Here is a 24,209-nt window from a genome sequence, read left to right as displayed (position 1 = left end):
ACACACACACATTAGGGACATAGTGGATGTCAGTTTAGTTTCCTTGTACACGGACACACACCTGAAAGTGTGCTGCTCAACACCAGTGTAACCAGGGAAAGAAGGTCACTGAACGAGTTTTGGTGCTAATGGACCTGTAGCGCCCCCCAGAGGGGAAATATGGTAAGTAGTGGTGGGTTGGGTGGGTCATTAATGGGTTGTTATGCAGGCCTTTAGTCAGCTTACCATTGCTATGAGTGTGCATTGAGCCACCCCTTCGACACGGCAGGATGTTGTAGAGGGAGAGCAGATAGCTAATAAATGTTTAGAAAAAGTCCTGTTGGCAAATTTGAGGAAAAGTCGGTAAAGGTGCTATTTTACACAATTTGAGGGTGCTGAATTGAAATATTTTGTTTACAAAGCTCAATTTTGAGTTTTAAGCTTGCTAATTAGCATAATTATAACCGCCGCGTAGCGAAGCGGTGGTCATATAGGTTTAGTCATATTTTTCTTTTTTCTTTTTTTTTTCCGCATGCACACTGTAAGACCGGGGTACACGAAACTTGGTGGGCATGTAACCCCACATGGATAGCATGGAACCTCCTGTTTTCGTTTTGATCTGTAGCCCCCCCCCCCCCCCCCCCCCCCCCGCTGGACTGGACCCCCGAAAGGAGGGTAGGGCAGACACAGTTTTCTGTGAATATCTCGAGAACCGTAGGGTTTAGGAGGACCATTTTTTTTGTATGTTGATCTCAAAGGGCCATGTCAACCCATTCCATTCCCATTCATTTCATGTATAGCACCACCTAGTTAAACACAAAAAAGTAAAAATGAGGTGTTGTAATCGCAGGTATCTGTGACCTAACATAGTCAAAACTGCACGAAATTGAATGTGTAGGATCATTATGACACTCTCTGAATGCACGCCAAGTTTCGTGGACTTTCGTTCATGTGGGGCCTTACAATAAAATAATTTATGTGTACATTTAGTGACCGTACACCAACAAGGGTACACGAAACTTGGTGGGCATGTAACCCCACATGGATAGCATGGAACCATCGCTTTTCGTTTTGATCTGTAGCCCCCCCGCTGGACTGGACCCCCCAAAAGGAGGGTAGGGCAGACACAGTTTTCTGTGAATATCTTGAGAACCGTAGGGCCTAGGATGACCAATTTTTTGCATATGTTTGCCTCCAGGGATCATGTAAACCCATTCCATATGCACACATGTGCATAAACAGATACACACACACACACATACATTCACGGTAATGATACGTATGACACATACTCACACAGTAGACATATATACGCATGCATGCACATGCACACACACAGGCACATAAACAGGCAAACACACAAGCACATGCACGCACACACACACACCCACACACACATAAACATAAACATGTACACGCACACATGCACACAATTCAAGAATTTCTCAGAATTATGAACAGGCAAAATGGGGGTGGGGTTGTATAAAATGTATATTACATGTGAAATCTATGAACTAATCATGTTTTGGTACTTGTTGTCTAGCAGATACCAGTGAGAATTGAGTGTGCATAATGCAATTCAGTGAGACAGTTAGAATCATATATGCATTTCAGCGTGACTTATTTTTGTGGAAAACGTGCTGGACTGGGCGGCGGTCATATTTTGTACCGCTCTGCGGTACATCTAGTTCACATACTTTTTGGTTTTGCAATTAGATATCATAGAAAAATAAGGCATTAATATACTCTTTATGTATCAGATATGTTGTAGGACAGGACAAGAATTACCCCAATGACCCTCAAGTAGCAAATGAAAATAAGCTAAATTGAAATAATAGCTAAAATTCAGTATGACGTTTAGAAACAAAATAGATTCCTTGATAATAAATTGATAGAATAGTAGGTGTATACTCATTTTTCTGTAGAAAGTATTTTGTCACTAACCATTATGAACAGTTGTCAGTCTTTACTGTAAAGGCAACTGTGCTTGCCTAGTTAAAACATCTCACTGGTGCTCTTTCCCCATTTTCAAATTCCAGCCATGCAGAAAAATGGAAGAGTGTGCATGTTTGAGGACTGCATGAAGAGTGCTATGGAGATTATTTGCAAAACATTTAGACAATATATCCTTTATAGTGCAACAAAAAGAAACATTCTCCAGTGCATCATAACTGATGCTGAAAGGGAAGTGGACCTAGGACAAATCCTCAGCTATGAACTGATTATTGTCCCTGTACTGTAGCTATTGCAGATAGCGATGGTTATTTGTGAAGTGGAAATAAGTCATCCTCACTCAAGTGCTGTCTAGCAATGTAGATGCTCAAGATCTAGCTATGTCTTTAGGAAACCCATCTGACTGCAGCACATTTAAGAAGTATGCAGGAAAGTTTGTAAGAAACTTTTGTATTGTTATTTGGTATTTGTTATGTGGTAGCAAATGATGTTAACTATCAAAGAAATAGACCTAATGTAGGAATGCACACAGATACAACAGATATGGTATAGGCCTATCTGATTAAGACCTGAGTGGTTGAAATGTAAATTAAACTGGGAGCAAAGAAGACTATCTTCACTCTTTTCCCTTTGCAACTGTCAAAGAAATCCCATAAGCACGGGAAGGCCTAGGGTAGCCTACATCAGATGGCCTAAAGATTAGGCTCTTCTGCATAGCATTAAGTGATTTCGAGCAGTAATTTGAACACTGCCCTTGGTCTAGCCTACTTTAGATATTTAAAGATAATTTATTGCCAATACACCACACAATATAAATGAGCTATAACAAACAATAAAGGACTTAATCACACACAAACTACTATTTTACTGACTACAAAAATAATAATTATGTAAGAAGTTTAGTAGTTTAAAACGTGCACCAAAAGTGCACCAAATTCAACACAAATGACTCAATACACTTGGAGGAGGCCTGCGTCCTTTCTTTTCCAGATATTTTAGGATTTGGATATCGTTTCAGTATCAAGATATTTATGGCAGGTATTGTATCGAAGTCATAATTTTGGTATTGTGACAACACTATGCCAGAGCCACTCTGTTTTCTATATGTCGAGGGTCGGAGGCTCTACCACCAACAAATGATGCTGCTCCATGGCATATTAGAAGAGCTCATTATCAAGCTCTAGTATCGAGGCAAGCACACATACCAAATCCAGTGTTACTAGAAGTAAAATGTTTTTTACTTGTCGGTTGTTGCTGACGGTAGATGCAATTCATTAGGCTTATTCCCACTATCTAAGTTCATATGTACTGTAGGATATATTCTGATTTGAAGGTTATCTATGCAACTTGTTATTGTGATGAAATGCATTAAACACCACGAGTGACTCACTATGTTAGCAATAAAAATATGGTTGTGTTTTGATTAGAATTTCCGAGTTTATTACATGTTAACTGTAATAATTTTCCCATTAAAAACGTTAATAAACTATAGTATGGTTTCTTTAATGCTCAATCATATATTTAGAGAACACTTTTATTTGGTTTTAGTGATTACTTTTGAAATCAACCCAATTTAGGAAAAATAAGCAAAAAGAAATCGTTATTTTATGTTGAAATGCTGATTATGCGGCTTAGAATTCAGAATTGAGCTTGGTAAACAAAATATTCAGAATCAGCACCCTCAAATTAGGTAAGAAGGGTGGTTTACCAACTTTTCCTCAAATTTGCCGTCAGAAGTTCTCTTCTGTGAAGCTGCTCTCCCTCTATTGGGGCTGATGATGGGTTTGACACTGGGGAGTTGGGACTGACGCTGGGTGGGGGGCGTTAGGTGCTGTGTGGAGTTGGCGCTAAATGCTACACTGTAAAAAGTTTAACGTAAAATTTACAGCAACTTGCTGGCAGCAAATAACCAGCAAGTTGCTGTATTTCACTCTACAGTACACCTACTGTATATGAAATCACAGTACCTATGCCTGATACTGTAAATGCAAACTACAGTAGTACTACCAGTGCTGTAATGTATACAGCATTGAATTGTCTACCGTATTTTTAATCACAGTACTTATGGATCATACTGTAACTAAGTACAGTAGTAATACCAGTGCTGTAATATTATATACAGTAATTTTTGGAAATTCATATCCTGCTTTATCTACAGCCAGGATAAATTTGGCTAGGCCTAGGTATGGTTTAGGCTACACAAACTTGCATAAATAACCATTGACAACTTGTTATCAGTTTGAAAAGCAAGTACATTTATTCACTTTTTTCCGATTAGAAATTCTCGTGTGCTGCATCCTAACGTTAGACCAACGGTTGCAGTCAGCCTGATCCACCACCAGTAGCAGAGTGAAGCAGCACCTAGCAGAAATAGAAGAAAAGATAAACAGTGTTAGATAACAATTTTCTACTGAAACTGAAGGCTACTTACAAGTGAAACTTTAGAATAATCATTTATATATATACTGTATGTTTTTTGAGTTTACTGTCAAAATGCCAGGCTGAAGATGGTGTTAGCATAACTCAGTTTCGCAAGGTATATTTAACGTTAGCCAGCTGGGTGAGCTCATTGATGATGTTTGCTTGCAGCAACAGCCATTCGCGCTGTTCGTCCGAACAACGGTTAATGATAGTCAGATGTGACTTAAAGTTAACTTATATCAATATTGCTAAAGTTTGCCTATTAAACTCACAAAACCGTACATGATTACGAGGAGTTAACGTTACATAAGTCAGCTAAACCTCCACGTTAACGTTAACCAGCAGCACATCATCTTCAGCCTAACATTTGTGACAGTAACATACTAGGCCTAGCACTACTAGTGAATGTTTTATATAAATGATATGAATATAATAAACTGTAACTTACTGAGAACTAAGGTAGGCCTAATATAAATGAGACTGCCATAACGTTAACGTAACATAAAACATTAACGTTAATGCCACCGTCACAGCAACAGCAACTATGATAGCTAGCCTAACGTTAGCTGCTACTTACTTAGTTGATCCAACAAGCATGGATGAGTTGTAAGCTAGTTCTAGACAGTACAACGTACATAGACTGTACACATGCCCGAATTTAATGTAGTACAATTTCACAATGAAACATTAACGTTACATAAATAAATGCTTGCTTACCATTAAGGTGGAGCTGCGAACTTGTCAGAGTGCTGAACACCGTTTGTCTGACTGACTGAACTGTTGCTCAAAAATGATCTCCCGGCGGACAGTTCAAACGTCGTCGCGCGGTGCAAGTTTCAATCACCACGTCAAAATTTCCCAGTAAACCTGACTTTTCAATATCTTTTCAAAATGATGATTTGGATGGAAAATCAACATAATATCAATGTCACCTTGCTATCTGGGAGCTTAACTTTGTATTTATGTGCAAAAGGAAAACAGAAAACCCCAACTGATTTTCCGCCATGTTTTTTCAAAATTTTCAAAAAGCTGACAAGTGAGGGAGGAGTCAGATTCATTACTGTGTTATGATTCGCAGCAAATTTTTATTACTGTAGTTTGACCATTTTTGACCATAATTCATAGCGAAACCACAGCAACATACTGTATTCACAAATACAGTACACATTTTCCCCAAAAACAGCAGTGATGCTGTGAAAATCACAGAATCTTGTTACAGTGTACGTGGGGGCGTTAGGTGCTGTGGGGAGTTGGGACTGGCTCTAGGTGGTGGCATTAGGTGATGGGGAGTTGGCGATAAATGCTAGGTGGGGGCGTTAGGTGCTGTGGGGAGTTGGGGCTAAATGCTAGGTGGGGGGCACTATGTGCTGTAAGGAATTTGGGCTAAATGCTAATAGGGTCAGAGCCCTATAGAGTTCGGACAACTCAAATCATGGGTGACATGTTTCATCCCAGCGTTGGATGTTTCTTGGTAACTTGGCTACTATAATTTTCCTATAGAATGCGTTATCATAAGTCGAAGAGAGAAATTGACATTTGCCTCACAAAATATTGTATAATTATTAGCCCTCCAGTTTTGTCTCTTGACCTTCTGCTCCCATACTTTCTGCCTTTCTGAGTCAATTGTACAACTGTTTTCCGCTTCCCGGTCTTGCAGTTCGGCATTTTTTAAATAAATAATTGTATTTTTTTTTTATAATTTAGATATGTTTTCCTCGGTTCACTGTACTATGTCAATGGGGATCTGCTGAATGTTGGGATGAAACATGGCATCCATGAAACACGTGGCCACCTCAGAACCAATCGCTAACGAGATAGCTCAGAACATTCAATTCCCTAGTTGTCTCAACTCTCTCTATATACGGCTCCGGGTGGGGGCATTAGATGCTGTGGGGAGTTGGGGCTGACGCTAGGTGGGGGGCATTAGGTGCTGTGAGGAGTTGGGGCCGACACTAGGTGGGGACACTGTGGGGAGTTGGGGCCGACACTAGGTGGGGACACTGTGGGGAGTTGGGGCCGACGCTAGGTGGGGGGGCAGAAGGTGCTGTGGGGAGTTGGGGTTAGTATAAATACTCTTTTGATCCCGAGAGGGAAATTTGGTCTCGGCATTTATCCCAATCCGTGAATTAGTGAAACACACTCAGCACACACAGTGAACACACAGTGAGGTGAGGTTAACCAGTCACACAGCCACTGTGTCAGCAGCAGGAGCGCTGACTGTGACGGTGCGTTTCTGATGTCAGATTATTATGTAAACTGCTCTCACGTTGCATCGCTTTACTTATAAAAAAGAAAAAAAGAGAGGGGGGGGGGGCAGCCGTGGCCTATTGGTTAGGGCTTCAGGTAACCGAAGGGTTGCTGGTTCGATCCCCGACCAGTACAAAAACTGTAGGCGGGGAAAGCACTCTCCCATGACCACATCCACGGCTGAAGTGCCCTTGAGCAAGGCACCTAAGCCTTCACTGCTCCCCGAGCGCCGCTGTAGCAGGCAGCTCACTGCTCCGGGTTTAGTGTGTGCTTCACCTCACTGTATGTTCACTGTGTGCTGTGCGTGTTTCAGTAATTCACGGATTGGTATATATCCAGAGATAAAATTTTCCTCAGGATCAAAGGAGTATACTTATAATCAATAATATTATAAGTATTATTATATAATACTTATAATCAATATGAGCCCCCCCCTCCCCAATATCAAGATCAGAGGTGGCCCCAAGATCATCCCCCCCATCACACCCTATGTGTACCTATGTTGCTCCTTCACTGACTTTCAGTTTTCTAGTATGTGTTCATGAGAGCGTGCCCATGTGCTGATCTTAATAAAGCCGTGTTTTGAGAGACTTTTCAGGGGCCCAGCATCGAGGTTCAGAGGCATCCTCAGCCCAGAACACAGCACAATATCTCCATAAACAGAGATTATAAACCAGAGGTGCCTGGCATAGACAGTAGCCTAGGCTAAAATAAATGGCCAACAGCAGTGGACAACGGCAAAACGGTAAGACAACTAGGCTACACATCACTAAAATCTTTACAACTAAATGGAGTTTGAAGAAACAATACAAAAAAACTATGTCAATGTGTCATAAAACATTAGGTTACAATAACTAATGATGTTGCTACCTAAAAAATGTCAACAGTTTTTATGTTTTAAATTGTGTAGAAATGCCGTCTACTAATTCAGCTGTCAACTGTCAGTGAGGAGGGATACATGCGCTAGTTACACTTAAACACCATTGGTCTTTTTGAATACGTGGTAAGCCAATCAAATCACGTTTTGTTGAGACGTTGAGCAGATCTGTATTCTCTCTTTTTCGACTGGAAGACCGTCTGCGGTGAGTTGACAACAATGTGTTTTTTAAATTATTTTTCTAAAACACTGGATGACTAGGATGGTTCATTTGTGAAAGTTGCTGGAGTGCGCGGAGTCTCAGATGGGGGAGACATATAGCACACAATTTCGGCGCGGGCGGCCATAGCACCACCGAAGAAGTTCACGGCTCCCTTCTTCTTCGCTTTTGACGCCATCTCAGAAACAGAGCCACCACCTTCTGCAGGCATAGCGCTATTCTGCGGTCAAATGTTTTGCTCACAGTACAGGGAACAGTTAGCACTAACCCTAACCATAGCACGTCTTTGAAATAGCCTTATCTTAGCGCAGAATCGGTTTATTGTGCTGTGTAGCCACATTGCGCACCAGAATGTTATCGTTAGCTTGCTAGCAGGCCATGATGAGCTTAATCTTGCTTTGCTAGTAGCTAGCGTTAGCTCCGGCCCCCGGCGCGGTGCAGTTCAAGAGTTAGCAAGCTACAGATGGCTAAATCATGTAGAATGTCGATTTCGGACTGACAGATACGGTACAGATATCAGAGTCCCATACGGTTTCCTGATAAAAATATGAAGCGCATATTTTAATGCGACCGTTTAAAACTGATAGCTAACGTTAGCACGTAAACCAATTCAGATTTGACTTAATCATCAAATAGTAACGAAATGGCAGTCATAGTTTGATTGTTATTTTATTTTATTTGTAGATTCTAGTAATGATACCAGCAGCAAAAAGTTGGACGTGGGGTTTCGGAGGCGCGCTACCCAAACGTTTACGTTAATGAGGGCAGTAACACATGCAAGTCTACAACCCCTCCAGTATAAATGACTTGTGTTTGTATGTTTATTGTAACCAGTAAATAATATCTAATCAGCGAATTGGAAAGATTGCGTACGGTCGGTAGACATCCAGGGTGTGATGACAGGGCAGTCTGCGGAAATAAGCATTAAGCTTACCCGAAAACCTGCTCCTCTTCCATACCTTTAGGCCCCAGCAGGGGGCGATGTGTCCATTTCACGGGTTTACAGTTTTTCTCAGTTGATTTGGCGCATTTCTAAGATCAGAATGGTAATTCTCAAAACTGTTCAAACTCCGTATTATCTTATCACTTGTACACATAATTGAAGCAGTGTCTCCACATTTTGAACAAATAGCAATGCTTTTTAGTACATCAATGCAACTGATTTTGTACAAATGCTGTTTTTTTTTTCAGTGGTTAATAGTCATGTTGGTCAAAATGCACTACAGTATACCATATTAGTCAGAGTCTGGACTAGTCTACTATGCTTAGCTTAGCTCTGCCTAATAATGAATCACGCTGAAAGCAGGCAGGCACGCAGCTATGCTGCTCGCGTTTACACTTGTGTGCATGGCGGGGTTTAAAACATTACTGCCAAAGTCTAAGTAGCCTGTTTAAAATCCAAAGACAGTCATTGTACTGCTCAAGAGTAGACTAGCTCTGAATGCTCTGGATGTGAATTACAGTGAGCCGTTTGAGACGGGAGACCAAAAATAAATAGGCGGTCAATAGTAAAACGACACGCTGACTAAAGAAATTGCAGTCCACTGATCGCGCCAGCACTACATGCAATTTTGTTAAACTAGCTGTCATAACTAGTTGTCATAGTCTGTCTAACATATATAAATATATGTGACCTGACCGACAGGAACGTCAGAATGTATAGAAAGATGTACAGTGGTGCACAGCTCTGACCAAGTGGTGTATATTACTGTATATTTGTCATTTGCACAATGCTGTAAAAGCCTTTGTTTTATTTATACTGTCACAATATCTGTCGAAAAAACTTTTAAACATATCCACTGTCTTCCACAAATCCACATCCACATATCCACTGTCAACCCCCTCCACAAACAATACTATTGAATACATTAATGTATAACTTTGTAGTTTTGAAATAGAAAATAGTGCTGTCTTGCGCATTGTTCATTAGAAAATACTTAGAGTAATATTGACAACAAAGTTGACAAAACAGTTTGACTATCTTGACAAACAGTGGCATCATGATGTGTCATTTTGAATGCACTGACCATTTCATTGGCATAAATATTTGCCTTTCAGGCATAAATAAGCATTTTGAGCAAGATACAGATACAACTAACTGTTTATTATGATCCGAGAAATGCACCAAAGTGACTGAGAAACTGTATCCCAACTCCTGCTGAATCAAAGTCTTGAAGGACTCACCTGCAACCAGTCTAGATAACTAATATCAGACATTGGGTTCCTTGCAATTCCCTCATTTGGTTTGGTTATCCACCCTTCACTCTTAGTCCCTAACTACCAAATGAAGGACTTGGGAACTCAGAGTAAAGGCCTGATTTTGTGTGTGTTGTGTGGTCTGTGTGTGTGTGTTGTCTGCCTGTTGACTGTTGGTGCGTGTGTGTGTGTGTGTGTTGCAGCAATGGAGACGTCCTCCGTGTACATGTGTTTCCCCTGCTACCAGGAGTTCCCCTCCCTGGAGGAGGTGCTCGCCCACCAGCTCACCTGCAACGTCGAGGCTCCCGCCCACACACCAGCACAGGTGCCTCAGAGCAGCCAGGTAACGCACACACACACACACACCTGCACAGGCACCTGTAATGCTTTTCGTACTCAAAGCAGTGGTCACTGCACATGGCAGGTGTGATGTCACCGGAGCGCCATAGGCATTTATAGGGGTGATGTCACCGGAGCGATAGGCATTTATTGGCGTGTGATCACCGGAGCGGCATAGGCATTTATAGGTGTGATGTCACCGGAGCGCCATAGGCATCTATAGGTGTGATGTCCCCGGAGTGCCATAGGCATTTATACCGTCTTGGCCCGAATATAAGACAGGGTTTTTTTTTTTCTCAAAATATGTCTGAAAAAGTAGTCTTATATTCGGGGCCTAGACAAAAAATCTATGATGCCATTGTAAAACATATGGTGGCATCTATGATGCCATTGTAAAACATATGGTGGCATCTATGATGCCATTGTAAAATCATATGGTGATCAACGCGATGGTGAGCCCAGAAAGACCGTCTTAAAAATGCAAACGGACATCATTGATGGCAGTGTGTGTGGATATGATGTGACTGAAAAACTTAATGACGGAATGCCGATTACCAGAGCCGTCATGCAGCTGAAGGCTTTGGAGATCGCTAAATAGCTAAACACACCCACCGACTTCAAAACTAGCCTTAATGATGCGTCAATGCATGTCATTTCACGGCAGAAGTCTTGCCCAGCGCTTTTCCTCAGACTTCGAGGAGAATCTACTGTCTTTTCAGCAGTAGCCTATGTGATCAACTTCAGAAAAAAAAACTCGCTCACACCCCCTGGATCAGATGGCCAATGCTGATCAAACGCCAATGTGCTTTGACATGTCAACATCTGCCAGCGTACAGTTAGATGTGAATGGCTAATGCAGTTATTGAAAGTTATTAAGGCTATGGTTCTTTTCTTTAATGATTGGTAGCCTACAGTTTATCTTTTTTACTGTTATGGCATTCATTAACATATTACAAGTTATTTATTTAATTTGAATTTGAAAAATTCACCCCAAAAGATGAAATGAAATTGATCTCATGATTAAAAACAACAGCCTATAAATTAGTTCATCCAATATGTTATCACCAGCATTTAAAAAAAGTAATTTTCTATATGAAACACAATTTGGTCTAATAAAAGCTGCTTCTATTTTATTTAATTTTTTCCAAAAATTAGTCCTGAAAAGATTAATATTCAGGATCGTCTTATATTCGGACCAATACGGTAGTTTGCGCAAGTAGCATAAAATGTAAACAAAAGGACCAGTTAACGGTGTCAAAAAACTTGTTTTTTTTTTTTGGTTATACTTACTTACTTGACTTTACTTTATTCTCCCTCTCTCCTCCCCCTCCTCTCCTCTTTCTCTCCTCTCTCCCCCCTCTTCTTCCCCCCCTCTCTTCCTCTTTCTCTCCCCCCCTCTCTTCCTCTTTCTCTCCCCCCCCTCTCTCCTGTTTCTCCCTCTCTTCCTCTCAGGAGCACACTGAGGCTGAGGCTGAGGCTGATGTGGAGGAGAGTGTGTGTGCGCTGACCCCAGACATGGGCGGGTCTGAGCTGTGGAGTGAGGACACGGAGCAGAGGCGGGCGGGGGCGGGCGACGCCCCCAGGATTCTATACCAATGTGGCGACTGCGAGCTCCTTTTTGATTCGCTGGGTCTCTGGCAGCAGCACCGCAAGCAGGGAGGCTGCCAGCAGGGGGCGCAAGAGCACTCAGAGACACCGCTGATCGCACCCACACACACACACACAGATGCTGGCAACCTGCAGCCCCCAGAGGAGGGTATGGAGACAGAGGCGAGGCAGGGCGGGGCCTATCCTGATGACGGACAGGCAGAAGCCACCAATGAGGCGTCGCTGGAGGCGGTGAGAGTGGAGACGCAGGTGTGTGTGAGCGAAACGTCAGACGGCCCTGCAGCCGCGCCCGCGTCCCCCCCTGACCCCCCCGTGAGACGTCGGAGCGGCGTAAAGCGAGTGAAGCCACCGTCCAGCCTGCTGTGCGTAGAGTGCGGTGCAGGCTTCTCGGCCATCTCGGAGCTGGTGTCTCACCGCCGCAGTCAGCATGGCCTGCAGGAGGCGCTACACCGCTGCGCGGTGTGCGGAGAGGGCTTCCTCAACACCACACTCTTCCTCTACCACCGCAAGCAGCACCCGCAGCCGCATCCTGTCCACACTCTCGCGCACACACACACCTCGCTGCTTGGCCTCCAGCAGGACGTGCAGGTGGAGCTGCTGGACGAGGAGTCTCATGGACAGGGACTCCTGCTATTGGCTGCAGCCGGGGAGGGGCAGAGTCTGGCCTCTTATTTGGCCCTGCCCAGCAAACTGGATAGCCCACACATGCCTATCGAGGTCCAGACCTCTCCCACTAACCCAGAAGCCACACCCACCGATGATCCGGCCACTCCCACCAACCCAGAAACCACACCCACCAATGGTCCGGCCACTCCCACTGATCCAGAAACCACACATGTTGAGGTCCAGACCACTCCCACTGATCCAGAAGCCACACTGATCAATGTTCAGGCCACTCCCACTGAAAACCAAGCCATTCTGGCCACATCCCCTGAGAACCAGACCAATGAGCTTGAGAAGGGGTCTCAGGAGGAAGGGGAGAGCCCAGACAGGAAACGTCTGAGGCGGGAGCAGGAAGTGGCTGCAGAGGGAGTGAGTGTGTGTGAGACTACCGGCACGTCTCTGTGCCGCGTGTGTGGCTCCTCCTTCTCTAGCGAGGGGGCGCTGAAGAGGCACGGTCAGGAGCGCCACGGCCACAAGGGGGCGCTTCATGCCTGCGGAGTGTGTGGCCAAGAGTTCATGAACACCACGCAGTACCTCTACCACCGCAAGCAGCACCGCATTGACATTGATACACCCGCACAGCCAGCGCACGCCAACTGTCAGCCCGCAGGTCAGCCTAATTGTGTATCTGATGGGGTTAACCAAATGGTGTGTGTGTGTGTGTATAAGGGGGTTAGTCTAATTGTGTGTGTGTATGTTTGTTTGTCTGAGGGGGTTAGCCTAATGGTGTGTGTTAGAGCCCAACCGATAAAGGATTTTGAAGGCCGATACCGATACAAATATTTGTTGATTTAAAAATCCGATATTCCGATATATCGGCCGATTTTCAGAAACGCGCAACAAAACATTAACAGATTTCCCTAACATTAGTTATTTGTAGTTATTTATGAGTATTGACTAAAATAATATGATAATGCAACTTTTTTATTTTTAAATAATATTGTCACAGAGAAACATCGAAATATATTAAAGTTCTGATAAATAAAATGTATAAAAATAGAAACTTAAGATATGAAACTTAGTCTTTTGAACAAAAACACAATAACAACAACAACCAAATCAAAGTTACCAGTATTAAAAGACTTTGTAAGCTTCATAAATATAACTTTGAACTAAGACTTAATAATTACAAAAAATAATGATGACATTATTACTATAATAATCATTTGTATTATCATCAAACAAGATAAAGGTCACTCCTACCTTGGAACACCAGAGGATGACACTAAATGTTTGAGTGTGCATGTGTAATAATTAGTCCCTATTGCCTTATAAGCTACCTTATAATTACAATGTCAGCTTGCTTATCCCTTTACCTGCACTTTTAAAATTATTTCCATCAAGCTACATCAAACCATTTTCAATCATCAGTTGCTGCCTGCCTTCTAAAACCTACTATTTAGTGATCTAAATCCATTATGTAACTCGTTAATGCTGCGGCTGAACGACAGTCTAAAACGCACGTTTGGCGTCATTGGATTTCACACACGTGTAAAAGAAAAGCTAACTTTTATGCACAAGCTACGTTTTGCACAAGCTACGTTTGATACTTTTTCTCTATGTCTAAATGTTCACTCCTCGCACGTCTAACTTAATTTTACAATGCAGGGACTGTAACTACAGATATACTAGTTATAAATACAGTTATCATTACTTTTCGTTGTGGTTTCCAAGCTCATTAATGCGTTAGCGGTCTTCCACTGATATTCATGGCATTAGCTAGCTTTGAGGTTAGCTAGTCTATGATGAGCCATAATTTAGCAATGGATAACGTCATACTGCAAATTGTAAAACATACGCTTTCAAAATAACAGGCCGGGGAGAGATGATACGTCTCACTGCTATAACTGTCACGCTATTAAAGAAATACATCTTCAGTCACATTGTCAAAAGTTAAAAGGACAGACAGTCAACTACACTGTAACAACGTAACGTAATTACTAGCTAATTCCGCTTCACTCTCGACTTATTTAACAGCAGCAAAACTGGCTGCATACATTGTTTTCACAAATTTTGTCATGCTTATTTGAGTTAAGAGAACTGATGGGGATGTTCTTTTAATTATTATTCAAGCAATGTATGTCTCGTGACCAAATCACCTTGAACACACTTCACTGATGATCTTACTCGCGGATAACTGGTGTCACTCCCCGATGTGAGTCGCTACCCGATGTGAGTTACGCATGCTCAGATTGATAAATTTTACAGCAGAACGCCAAGGGATCCGACTGAAATCCATAAAATAATTCACTTTTCTGTTTCAAAAACGTTTTAGCTATCTAAGATTGTTTGATTGCTAACGTTAGTAAACGCCATTCAAGTGACAGCCTTTGTTGTGCTTGATTGCTTACTTACTTGCCAGCAGTGAACAAACTTCGTTATGTAGGTCAATTTTTATTGATATTACAGACGTCTCTTGCTAGCAGGCTACTTCAGCCTCTAATCTAGAACTGACATTATTGATCATGCCATGAAAATGTGATGCCTTACGCTAAATAATACATTACTGCTGTATAGGCTAATGTCATTATTCTGTGGCTAACAGCACAGGTAGTCGCAAAGTAGCAAAGTGACGCATGCGCGACTCACATCCGGTAGCGACTCACATCGGGGAGTGACACTGGTTCTCTCTGCCCGACTCTGGCTGGATCAGCAGGTTGCAGGATGTGTGGCGCGTTATACACGAGTGTTGCCAGCAGGGACGGTGTAGAGTGCCCTCTGGTGGACAGACTATACAAAGCCAACACTCATGACATGGTTGAAGGGTGTTTTGTCCGTTTTTATTTTATTTTTAAAATATTCATTTATCGGCCATTATAAATGCCGATACCGATAGTTTGGAGAATGCTTAATATCGGCCGATAATATTGGCCCGCCGATAAATTGGTCGGGCTCTAGTGTGTGTATGTTTGTGTCTGACCGGGTTAGCCTAATGGTGTGTGTATTAGGGCTGTAACGATATGCGTATCGAAACCGAAATCCCGAAACTCATATCAACGACTGTGTCACGGTAGGGTTGTGCCGATAGACGATATCATCGTCCATCGTGATGATTGACAGGCATCACGATGGAAAGCAACCATCGTGATGCCACGCCCCCACATGCCAGTCACTAATTACTGCTGTAACAGGCTAAAACATAAAAAAAAACTTTCCCTGAAAATGAAATTGAGCCTACTTTAAAGGCTGTCAACCAAACAGTTATCACGTATTAGTCTACCATCTTGTAAAATAAAAGACGTATTAGTCTACCCTCTTATTCAAATAATTCCTGACTGTGACGTGAATGTGTAGCCTAATTGTCTTTTTGTACCCTACATGTCTCGCAAGCCTATAGCCTACATTGGACTTAATAGGTAGCCTAATGTTTTAGCAGAAAATATAGATTTATTATTGTTAGGCTACGACTAGGACATTCTAGCGCTCAAATATTTTTGCAAGGCTACAGCGAGCGCCAAATGCGTCCTTCTCCTCTGTTTTAAAATAAACCATTTCTTTAGTTAATTATAGGATCAGAAGGTAGCCTATTCGTCTTTCACTGTATGGCTTGTATTTCATGCATTTAGCAAAAGTCCCAGACAGCAGCGGAGTGGTAATCGGGATTCGTTATTTGTAAAAGTGTTTTTACTTTGCCCTCCTATATATAGCCTGGACTGCGCGATCGCAGCCCTTTACTTTCACTTCCCGCCGCCCTCATAGTCAGCATAGACGGTAGCCTGATAACGTGGGATGCTGCATAGTACCAAGATTTTAAATGAGTGACCACGATAGTAGTCTTAAGTAGCTTTTTTGCTGGGCCCAGCAAAGGCTGGCAATGTGTAATATTCCGCTGGTCGGTGCACACGCAAGTGTTCAGATTGATTGTCTATCCGTCTTTCACAACAATTTTCTTGGAGCAGATCTTCCACACAACTTCGGTAGCCTGGTCAGTATATCTCTCTTAGCTGTCCACTTTCATCAGGCCGTATAGCCTATATAATATATTTTTTATTTTTTTATGGAGAACATTATAAATGTATTTCTGTACAGACATAGGCTATAGGCTAATTAATTAGTGTTTACCACACTACCCCCCCCCCCCCCCCACGATATCATCGTCCATCACGATGTTTTACTGTACACATCGTCAAATGCCAATTTAGGCGACATCGCCCAACCCTATGTCACGGTGTGAGAAGGCAGAATCGTGACACACCCCTTCTAGTGTTTCCCGCAGGCTTTACAGCTTACACGGGCGCATAAGTAGCACACATCTCCCTCTTTATTTACTGGTACGTAGGGCTGGGCGATATGGACCAAAAGTCATATCCCGATATATTTAGGTTGAATATCGATATACGATATATATCCCGATATTTTTTCTGCAAAGTTAGAGCTGTAAAATGAAATGTTCAGTCAAATATGAGTAGTTTTATTGAAAACTCACTACTCAAATAACAATAAAATCTAAACATAAAACTGGGGTGCCTTTTTTGAAATCAAAGTAAGGTGTACATTTAAATAAAAAAAATATCTTAAATAAAAATAGCCTATAAAATAAAATAGGCCAATCTTTTTCTGAAATAAATATATTTATATGAGAAAAGTAGTGTGCAGTTTCACAGCAGTGCACAGAGGGGAGCAGTGCAGAGAGCTCCGGTCAGCGGCTTGCGTGGAGCAAGGATCACGGCGCAAATTTGAACTATATCGATATATGCGATATGGTCTAATTCCATATCGCATTTTAAAATATATCGATATATCTTTTATATCGATATATCACCCAGCCCTACTGGTACGTTGTCCAAAAATAAATAAATAAATCATAATTTCATAGCTCTCGTAGTTGTCATTGTAGACTATTAGTGCAACTTTACCAAACAGTATAGAAGTAAACCCCCTCTACTTGCCCCTGCAAGGATGCATAGAAGACGACTAAGGTGCAGGACGCTAAATTACTATTAAATCCGGTTAGCATCATCATCCGGTTAGCATGCTGCACACATTTGTTTAAAACTCTTGCATTCAAGTTGACTGATCATCTCAATACCAATGTTTTCCAAGACTCAAACAGTCCAACCAGTAGACTATGATAAGCTAGCCAACTATGCTACTTTGTTTACAATATTTCCAATCTTCTACTAGACAGCTGAATTAAAGAGGTAGAGTTGTAATAGAAATAGTAGGCTATCATCTGCATAAAGTGTGCTGTCATGAATATCAGAAATTCAGTATTTTCTCTTTTTATATCAGGATATAATATAATACAGATATACAACAATGTGTTCTATTCCTCTGGTGTTCCAAGGTAGGCTATTGAAATGTAATTTCATAAAATGTCTAGCCCCCCTTGAAAACCTGCACCTTCAATGAAACCGATGGAAACCGTGTCTTTAGCGATTGGAAATGAGGGCCGTCATTTTCATACATATTTACTTTACTTAACCCTTAGAACCCTAAGCTGTTTTTAGGGCATTTTCACTACCTTTATATATAAGGATTTATTCTGGTCATTGTAAGTGCCACACACACATATTATATATTGTTTTTTTCAGAAGAGTCTAGGCTATCCAGATCTGTCCATGTATTAGTACTAGCATTGATTTTATTTAGATTTTTAAAGAATTAAAATATAAAAAGCGTATTATAATTTTTTTTATATTTCAACATGTATCTCACCACAGCAAGCTCATAGCTCTACATGCATTCCATGTGTGTGTAGGGCAGACTGTCCTGAATCAGGCAATATAATTGCCATGTTGGAGGGATACTCTGGGGCTGAGCGATTTACAGAAATATGTGGTGTGTGATTTACGGAAATAAATGCCATTTTTTATTTATCATGATGAAAAATGACCTTTCTGCGCTCCATATCTGTGACACGAACTGATCTGACCTGACTTGACCCGAGGTTGCGTGTTAGCCTGCGTGCCTATGGTGTATGCACTCATAATAATGATTCTCAACTTTTTACTGCATTGCCATGAACAAAGTAAAGGCAAAATGGTGTTTCTTTGTTGAACAAATTGGGATGCAATGTGAGCCTTGAATTGGATGCCATGCAGAAATTTGCTAGGATCTCAAAACTGGATTATGAACATGCTTTGCCATAGAGAAACACACGATAGCGTTGGATTATAAACATGCTTTGCCACAAGAACAGACAAAAACATGGGGTAAGTCCAGCTATATGAAGTTATTATTTTGCTGTCACTTCGTCTGTTTTATAACCCAGAAGGATGTACTTGGTATCAAACGATAGCTCTGAGTCTCCTCTTTCATCTGACATGCGTGGCATATCTATCCGATCACAGGTCCGCGAGTAATTCAAACGAGAGTAATGGGTGTGCAGCGTTGGTTTGTGTACATGACATTATCTATAAACATGGTACCAATGGATAGCCCTGTGCCCCCTCTTTCATCTGATATGCTTGCCATATTGATGCGATCACGGGTTCGCGAGTTATTCAAACTAGAGTAATGGGTGCGCAGGTGAACGCAGAGAAGTATAGACTGTAAATATGATGCAATTTGATTTAATTTCATGATTTTTTTCATTTTCATACTTGATCGTACAGACACGTGTAGTCTCTTTGGAAAGCCCCACTTCTGCTCTGTCATGCAATAAAGGTTCGCTGCGATGAACAGTTCCGGAGCAATGTAACAGAGAAGAAAGGATGTGTTTTTTGACGCACTTTGCGTCAATCGGGTTCTAAGGGTTAATTTACTTAATAAATACCTTTTTTTTGTTAAACCTTATCCATGTGTGGTTTCCCTGTTAAATCACCCAAAATGGCTGGGTGGTTCTAACAACACACACACATACACCTCAGTAGCGATCATCTTGGAAGTGAGGGATGTCATTTGCTCTGCGCACACGTGAGCACACACACCTCAGTAGCGATCATCTTGGAAGTGAGGGCTGTCATTTGCTCTGCACACACACACACACACACCTCAGTAGCGATCATTTTGGAAATGAGGGACGTCATTTGCTCTGCACATCAACTTACTTAAACGAGTTCCACACAGAACTTTTACTCTGTCGGTTCTGCATTATCCTGTAGTCTGTGCATGTGTGCGTGCGTGCGTCTCCTATGTCACCAGGAGTGTGTGTGTGTGTGTGTGTGTGTGTCCGTGCCTCTCCTGTGTCAGTATGTTATTGACGCACTCTGTCTGTATCTGACCCTCCCCCAGTAGAGGATTCCGGAGAGGCAGCCTGCGGTGACTTCTTGGTGGAGCTCCCTGAAGACCCTACAACGGTTCCGCTGGTGTCTGTCGCCCTGGCGACAGATGCCACCCTGAGCGAGCCCATCCCCCCGCCCCCTGCCCAGCTGTCACGTGATTGGTCGAGAGCAGCGCTACCCCACCGCTGTCCGCACTGTGGCCGCTCGTTCACGCGGCGGTCTCTACTCCGTGCCCACGTCAGCGGGCACACGGGCCAGAAGCTCTTCCGCTGCCACGTCTGTGCCAAGGCCTTCTCCAGCCCTGCCAACCTGCTGCGTCACACACACACGCACACACACACACACCAGCGCCCGCACCGCTGCCACATCTGCACCAAGGACTTCAGCCAGCCCGCCACACTCAAGCGCCACATGCTCACACACACACGGCCAGGAGCCTACCGGAGGCGCCGCCTCACACACACACACACGCTCAGGACAGCCATCCAGGACGGGGACGCCCAGGGACCACACCTTCACACCTGCCCAGACTGCCCTGCCAGCTTCAGGATGAACACACAGCTGCAGAAACACAGGTGTGTGTGTGTGCGTGTGCATGCGCGTGTGTGCATGTATGTATTTATCTAAGACCTGCAAAAACACATTTTCACATCAAAGTACGTCGGTATGATTTGTTCCTTAGTACATTAAAGGGCATCTCTGCCTACACTGTACTGAAATACCACAGTGTTGCCAAAACACTTCTGTTAGGCCTATTTTGTGCCGCGATCACACCCAATTAAACCTAAGACAGCAACTTCAAAGATCACTGGGCCAAATGCTTCAAACATGAAAGAAATAAGTAATTTATCAACAAGGCTATCACGATTTTAGAACTGTTACATTTATGATGCTTATGTTACTGTTACAACGGTAGGCAACCACACTTTTTAATGGCTGCGTCAGGTTGTAACAAAGGCAGGCTACGTGTTGCTGCTAAGTTAAATTCTTAACAAACTAGAACAATTTTTTAATTCTGTTTCAACTTTCATGGAGTAAACATGTATGACTCCTTTCTGGCCAAATTTCACAGCTTTCAAATCTAATGTCTGTGTAAATTTGAGTTTGAACGGAGAGAATAGAAAAGTGTTACTATTGTGTCAGTTCTCCCCTACTCTCGCATAGTAAACACAAATGGAATGTTGGAACATTGCGCTCCCCAACACAAACGTGAAAGGTCGGGTTTTGCGGGTATTGCGGTAATACGGATATCATCCAAGCCCTATTTGCAGAAATAAAAAATCTGCCCTGGGTGTAATAGTGAATTTACTTCGGCCTAATAGCATAATGTTGTCCTGGTTGCGATTGTGAATTTACCTAGGCCTAATAGCATAATGTTGCCTTGGAAAATTATTGCTTGTTCACCAATTATTTCACCCTGTTAGTAACAAGGCAGCAGGCAAAGGTTATAGCCTACTGCTTTGTAAATTACCCCAGCCAAAGCATTTCTTAATTAAAAATAAAGTATTTTGATGTTTTGTTATCCTTTTTAATAAGAATATCAAGATGACCAGTGTGTTTTTGGTCTTATTACCCTTAGTTGCCTTCAAATTAAAAAAATAATAATACATTTTGCAATTTTCACTTCCTCCCGCGCAATTTCTTTGCAACAAAGGCCTAAAAACATCACAACAGGAAAGTTACGGCGAAATCAGGCATTTTAGGATATAAATATCGCAATAATCTCAAAAAAGGCCTGCGGAATCCTGGACGGACTGTTATATACAGTATTTAGGAAACTTTACCGAGACATTTCTCAACTCGTACAGAACCGACATCGTTCTCACTATAACACATACTGTACACGGTCACACCTAACAAGATACAATATATATATATAATATATATATATTGTATATTGACAGACCCCCCCCCCCTCTCTGTCTCCCTCTCTCTCTCTCTCTCAGACTCCTTCACACCAGTCATCCATTCTCCTGTGAGATTTGCAGCGAAGCCTTCAAGCGCAGAAAGGACCTGGACCTGCACTCCCTCTCACACCAAGGTGGGAGAAAAACAAGATAGATAGATAGATAGATAGATAGATAGATAGATAGATAGATAGATACTTTATTGATCCCCAGGGGAAATTTAAGAAGAAACACACAAACACACACACAAAGTTCTCTCTCTCACGCTCTCTCTCTCTCTGTAGAACCCAAATCCTGGCCACTCTGTTCTGTCAAATATACATTCTGTCACACACACACACACACACACACTAATAATGTCTCTCTCTTCCTGCAGAGCCTAAGTCCTGCCCCCACTGTTCAGCTCAGTTCCTCAACCAGACGGTGCTTCAGGTGCACCTGCAGCGTTGCCCAGGCAACCAGGTGGAGACCGGGCCTGAGACTGAGGTGTCCGGTGGTCGGCGCGGGCGGGGCCAGGGGCGGGGCAAGGCGGGCGGGCAGCTGGAGTGTGAGATGTGCGGACACCGCTGCGTGACGCAGGAGGGCCTAGAGCTGCACCGCCTCTCCCACACCGGCCAGACGCCGCTGCGCTGCCCCCTGCTGCCCTGCAGGCGGCGCTTTGCCACGGGGGCCGCGCTGGGCGAACACGTCCTGGCGCACTGCCAGGGTCGCCAGGGCAAGCAGCGGGCACCCAGCCGTTACCGATGCCAACACTGCGCCAAGGAGTTCGCCTATGCCTCCACTTTTGCTGTGCACATGCGCATTCACACCGATGAGAGGCCCTTTGAGGTGAGGGAAGTGTGTTTGTGTGTGTGTGTGTATGTGTGGCCCACACACACGGATGAAGGGAGACTCAAACACACACACACACATCATCATCCTGCAGAACCTAGCGCACACACACACACACACATCATCATCATCCTGCAGACCCTAGCGCACACACACACACACACACACACACACACACACACACACACACACACACACACATCATCATCATCCTGCAGACCCTAGCGCACGCACACACACATACACACACATCATCATCATCCTGCAGACCCTAGCGCACGCACACGCGTACCTACCTGAGTCATCCTGCAAACTCTAGCACACACACACACACACATCTGAGTCATCCTGAAGACCCTAGCCCGCACACACACTTACCTGAAGCCAAACACCCTCTCCTGAACACCCAACACGATTCAGTGAAATGACTGTGTGTGTGTGTTGCAGTTTGTTAGTGTGAACTCACACTGTGTGCGTGTGTGTGTGTGTATGTATATGTGCGTGCGTGCGTGCGCGCGTGTGTGTGTTCTTCCCTCTGCAGTGCTCTACCTGTGGGAAGCGTTTCCGGCAGCTTCCTCACCTGCAGGACCACGAGCGGATCCACAGTGGGCTGCGTCCGTTCGCCTGCTGGGTGTGCGGAAAGAGCTTCAGCGTGGCGGCGCGTCTGACGGAGCATGCGCGCGTGCACAGCGGCGAGAAGCCCTACACCTGTCCCCGCTGCCCCACCGCCTTCCGCTCCCGAGCCAACCTCGACAAGCACCTGCACATACACGCCGATGAGCCGCATGGGCCGGAGACCGAGGCACTTGGGGAAGGCGAGTCTGCCGTGCAGACCATCCTGCTCGTCCACCAGGCGGCGCCTTCACCCCCGCACGCAGACAACCAGTTGGAGGTTCCAGAGGGGGCAGGCACCACGCTGATCCTGCCCGCAGACCAGGCCTCCTCCTCGGGCATGCTGGTGCCGGGGTCCCCCTCCTCCGTAGTCATCCTGCACCCCACCATCACTGTGCCCACTACTGCTGTGCCCAACATCTCTGTCGTGGAGGGACAGGACGTCCCGCACACCATAGAGTTCATCATCGAGGAAACCGTCTAGAGGAAATCCCACACACCATAGAGTTCAGCATTGCGGAAACTGTCTAGAGGAAATCCCACATACCATAGAGTTTATCACTGAGCAGAGCCATAGAAGGAGGGAGGGAGAGAGGGAGGAGAAGAGGGGATAGAGAGGAAGAGAAGAGGGGATAGAGAGAGGGAAGAGAAGAGGGGATAGAGAGGGAAGAGGAGATGGAGAACGGGTGATGGATGGAATGAGAGAGGAGGGAGGGTGCAGCAGGAAATTTCCAGACACCTGTCTGTGTGTGTGTGAGAATGAGTGTGAATATACGATGTAGAAAATGTGAATATAATTAAGTTCAGAGAGACCTGTGTGTGTGGGTATATAAGGAGATTGTGTGTGCAGGTTGCTATTGAAGGAAGATTGTGTGTGAAAAGGATCAGCCGAGAGCATCTATTCTGTGTATATGTACACACCTGTGCTCAGGCGTGCTGAGGTGATTTTTTTAATGTTGATATGACAGTTCAGTTTGAATCCCAGCGACTGCCTGCTTGCTAATGTGTTGTTGTTTAATAAAGTAACTTTATTACTAGCGCCACACCACATCTCTGGTCTTTCAATGCTGCGTAAGCTTGCACAGGTTGCACACACACATACTCTTCACAGACTTGACTGCAAACATTTGTCGATGTTGACATCATTTAAGGTCATGTCTGCATCAAGACCAAGGCCTGGCAAAAAAATC

At 43.6% G+C, this 24,209-nt stretch overlaps 1 protein-coding gene across 3 annotated transcripts; it reads left to right on the top strand.

Moving 5' to 3' along the window:
* Positions 1-7,645: 7,645 nt before the first annotated feature.
* znf574 (zinc finger protein 574) lies at positions 7,646-24,056 on the top strand. 3 transcript variants are annotated; one of them, XM_076280603.1, is made up of 7 exons: positions 7,646-7,682; positions 10,097-10,236; positions 11,685-13,113; positions 19,680-20,244; positions 21,616-21,710; positions 21,953-22,404; positions 22,949-24,056. In XM_076280603.1, exons 2-7 carry the CDS (start codon positions 10,099-10,101, stop codon positions 23,501-23,503), a joined length of 3,234 nt encoding a protein of 1,077 aa, XP_076136718.1. In that variant the 5' UTR covers positions 7,646-7,682; positions 10,097-10,098; the 3' UTR covers positions 23,504-24,056. The 3 variants fall into 3 exon arrangements, with proteins under 3 accessions (XP_076136718.1, XP_076136717.1, XP_076136716.1); XM_076280602.1 differs by lacking the exon at positions 7,646-7,682 and having other exon boundaries at positions 7,693-10,236; positions 19,683-20,244; XM_076280601.1 differs by lacking the exon at positions 7,646-7,682 and having other exon boundaries at positions 7,693-10,236.
* Positions 24,057-24,209: the final 153 nt, after the last annotated feature.

The sequence above is a fragment of the Alosa pseudoharengus genome, unplaced genomic scaffold (assembly GCF_046254945.1).
Source record: "Alosa pseudoharengus isolate Yale_2024_CS ecotype anadromous, Long Island Sound unplaced genomic scaffold, YU_APseudo_1.1 YU_APseudo_1.1_scf_12, whole genome shotgun sequence".
Classification (NCBI taxonomy): Eukaryota; Metazoa; Chordata; class Actinopteri; order Clupeiformes; family Clupeidae; genus Alosa; species Alosa pseudoharengus.
Note: the sequence above shows the minus strand (reverse complement) of the source record. Positions and strands in the feature narration are given on the sequence as shown.

Bases quoted from the DNA above. Each gene is read 5' to 3' on its own strand.
- znf574 (XM_076280601.1), top strand. From the start codon at position 9,982: ATGAAGGACTTGGGAACTCAGAGTAAAGGCCTGATTTTGTGTGTGTTG. The intron at 20,245-21,615 runs GTGTGTGTGTGT...TCTCTCTCTCAG, and splicing joins ACACAGCTGCAGAAACACAG to ACTCCTTCACACCAGTCATC. The intron at 21,711-21,952 runs GTGGGAGAAAAA...CTCTTCCTGCAG, and splicing joins GCACTCCCTCTCACACCAAG to AGCCTAAGTCCTGCCCCCAC.